The 1,007-nt window shown below is 57.1% G+C and overlaps 2 protein-coding genes across 2 annotated transcripts; both read right to left on the reverse strand.

The window, feature by feature from the left end:
* PHYSODRAFT_358123 (hypothetical protein) lies at positions 1 to 703 on the reverse strand (the record flags this gene model as incomplete). Its single annotated transcript, XM_009541915.1, has 1 exon — positions 1 to 703. One exon carries the CDS (start codon positions 698 to 700, stop codon positions 146 to 148), a length of 555 nt encoding a protein of 184 aa, XP_009540210.1. The 3' UTR covers positions 1 to 145.
* A 54-nt stretch (positions 704 to 757) lies between these two features.
* Positions 758 to 1,007, reverse strand: PHYSODRAFT_382362 (hypothetical protein; the record flags this gene model as incomplete). The annotated part of the gene is made up of 1 exon (XM_009541916.1): positions 758 to 1,007. A coding segment is annotated over one exon (250 nt), but the record flags the coding sequence as incomplete, so codon positions are not given.

A 1,007-nucleotide genomic window follows, 5' to 3' on the forward strand; every position in this document is an offset into this window, starting at 1 on the left:
ATCATGGACCAAACGTAGCGGATGTGTATTGTATATACGATAAAGGACTCTTGTCTGAACTCTTAGTTGAACGGCTTCTTACAGGTACCAGCTCAAATGCCCCAACGCATGAGCAAGATGAGCCGGTGGGTGCTCCGACTTCCGCTTACTCAGGAATATCGTTCAAGATGGACGAGATGGAGCCGCGCCTACCGTTGCGGTGGGTAGTGGTCGACGGTCTTACGCATGCGACCCCAGCGCCCGTATCTCGTCCCCGTCCGTATCGTCGATCCCCACGCAAACGTCTCTCAGGCACGCTTTGGCTGCGCAGGCGGCTCATGGACGGCAGCTCCTCGTGGCGAGGGATCTTAATGGGAGGCGGTTGGTGTGCGTGCAGCCCGAATGACGGCTTGCGCTTCTTTGACCGAGAGCTCTGCTTCGCGCCAGACACCTCGTCCTCTGGGTCTTTTGCAGCTTCGGTCTTGGCAGCGGCCTTGGATTTCTTGGACCTCGTCTTTCTGGTGGTGGTGGTAGTGGTAGTAGTGGTGGCCCGAACTTCGTTTGAAGCGGCGTCAACAACGTCGTCAGCAGAATCGTTATCCTTGGCGTCTTTTTTGCCATGGTCACTGATCTTGTCATTGTCGGACGGTATCTCGGCCGGCCCCACCATCGTATCGGTGATCTGAGCAATGGGGAACTCGTCCCTGACGCCGTTGAGCATCAGCGGCTCCATCTTGATGGGGATCTTGGTGTCCGTCTGAGCCTTGCGACTCTTCTCGTTCGGGTTCTGGATCACAGCCGATAGCTCCTCACGCAAACCGGCAATCTGCGCTTGGAAGCGCTTGCGCTCAGCTCCAGCTGCGTTCCCCACTAGAACTTGGAGCGACGTGATGCGGTTTACCAGACTGCGAATGCGTCGGTGCGGCCACCGCACGAGTCCATTGCGGCGGCAGATCTTCTTCATCAGAGTAATGCATACTCCCAATTCCTTGGCCACCACCGCCATCGGCTTATTGAAGTGCGGACGC

This window comes from Phytophthora sojae (assembly GCF_000149755.1).
Source record: "Phytophthora sojae unplaced genomic scaffold PHYSOscaffold_59, whole genome shotgun sequence".
NCBI lineage: Eukaryota > Oomycota > Peronosporomycetes > Peronosporales > Peronosporaceae > Phytophthora > Phytophthora sojae.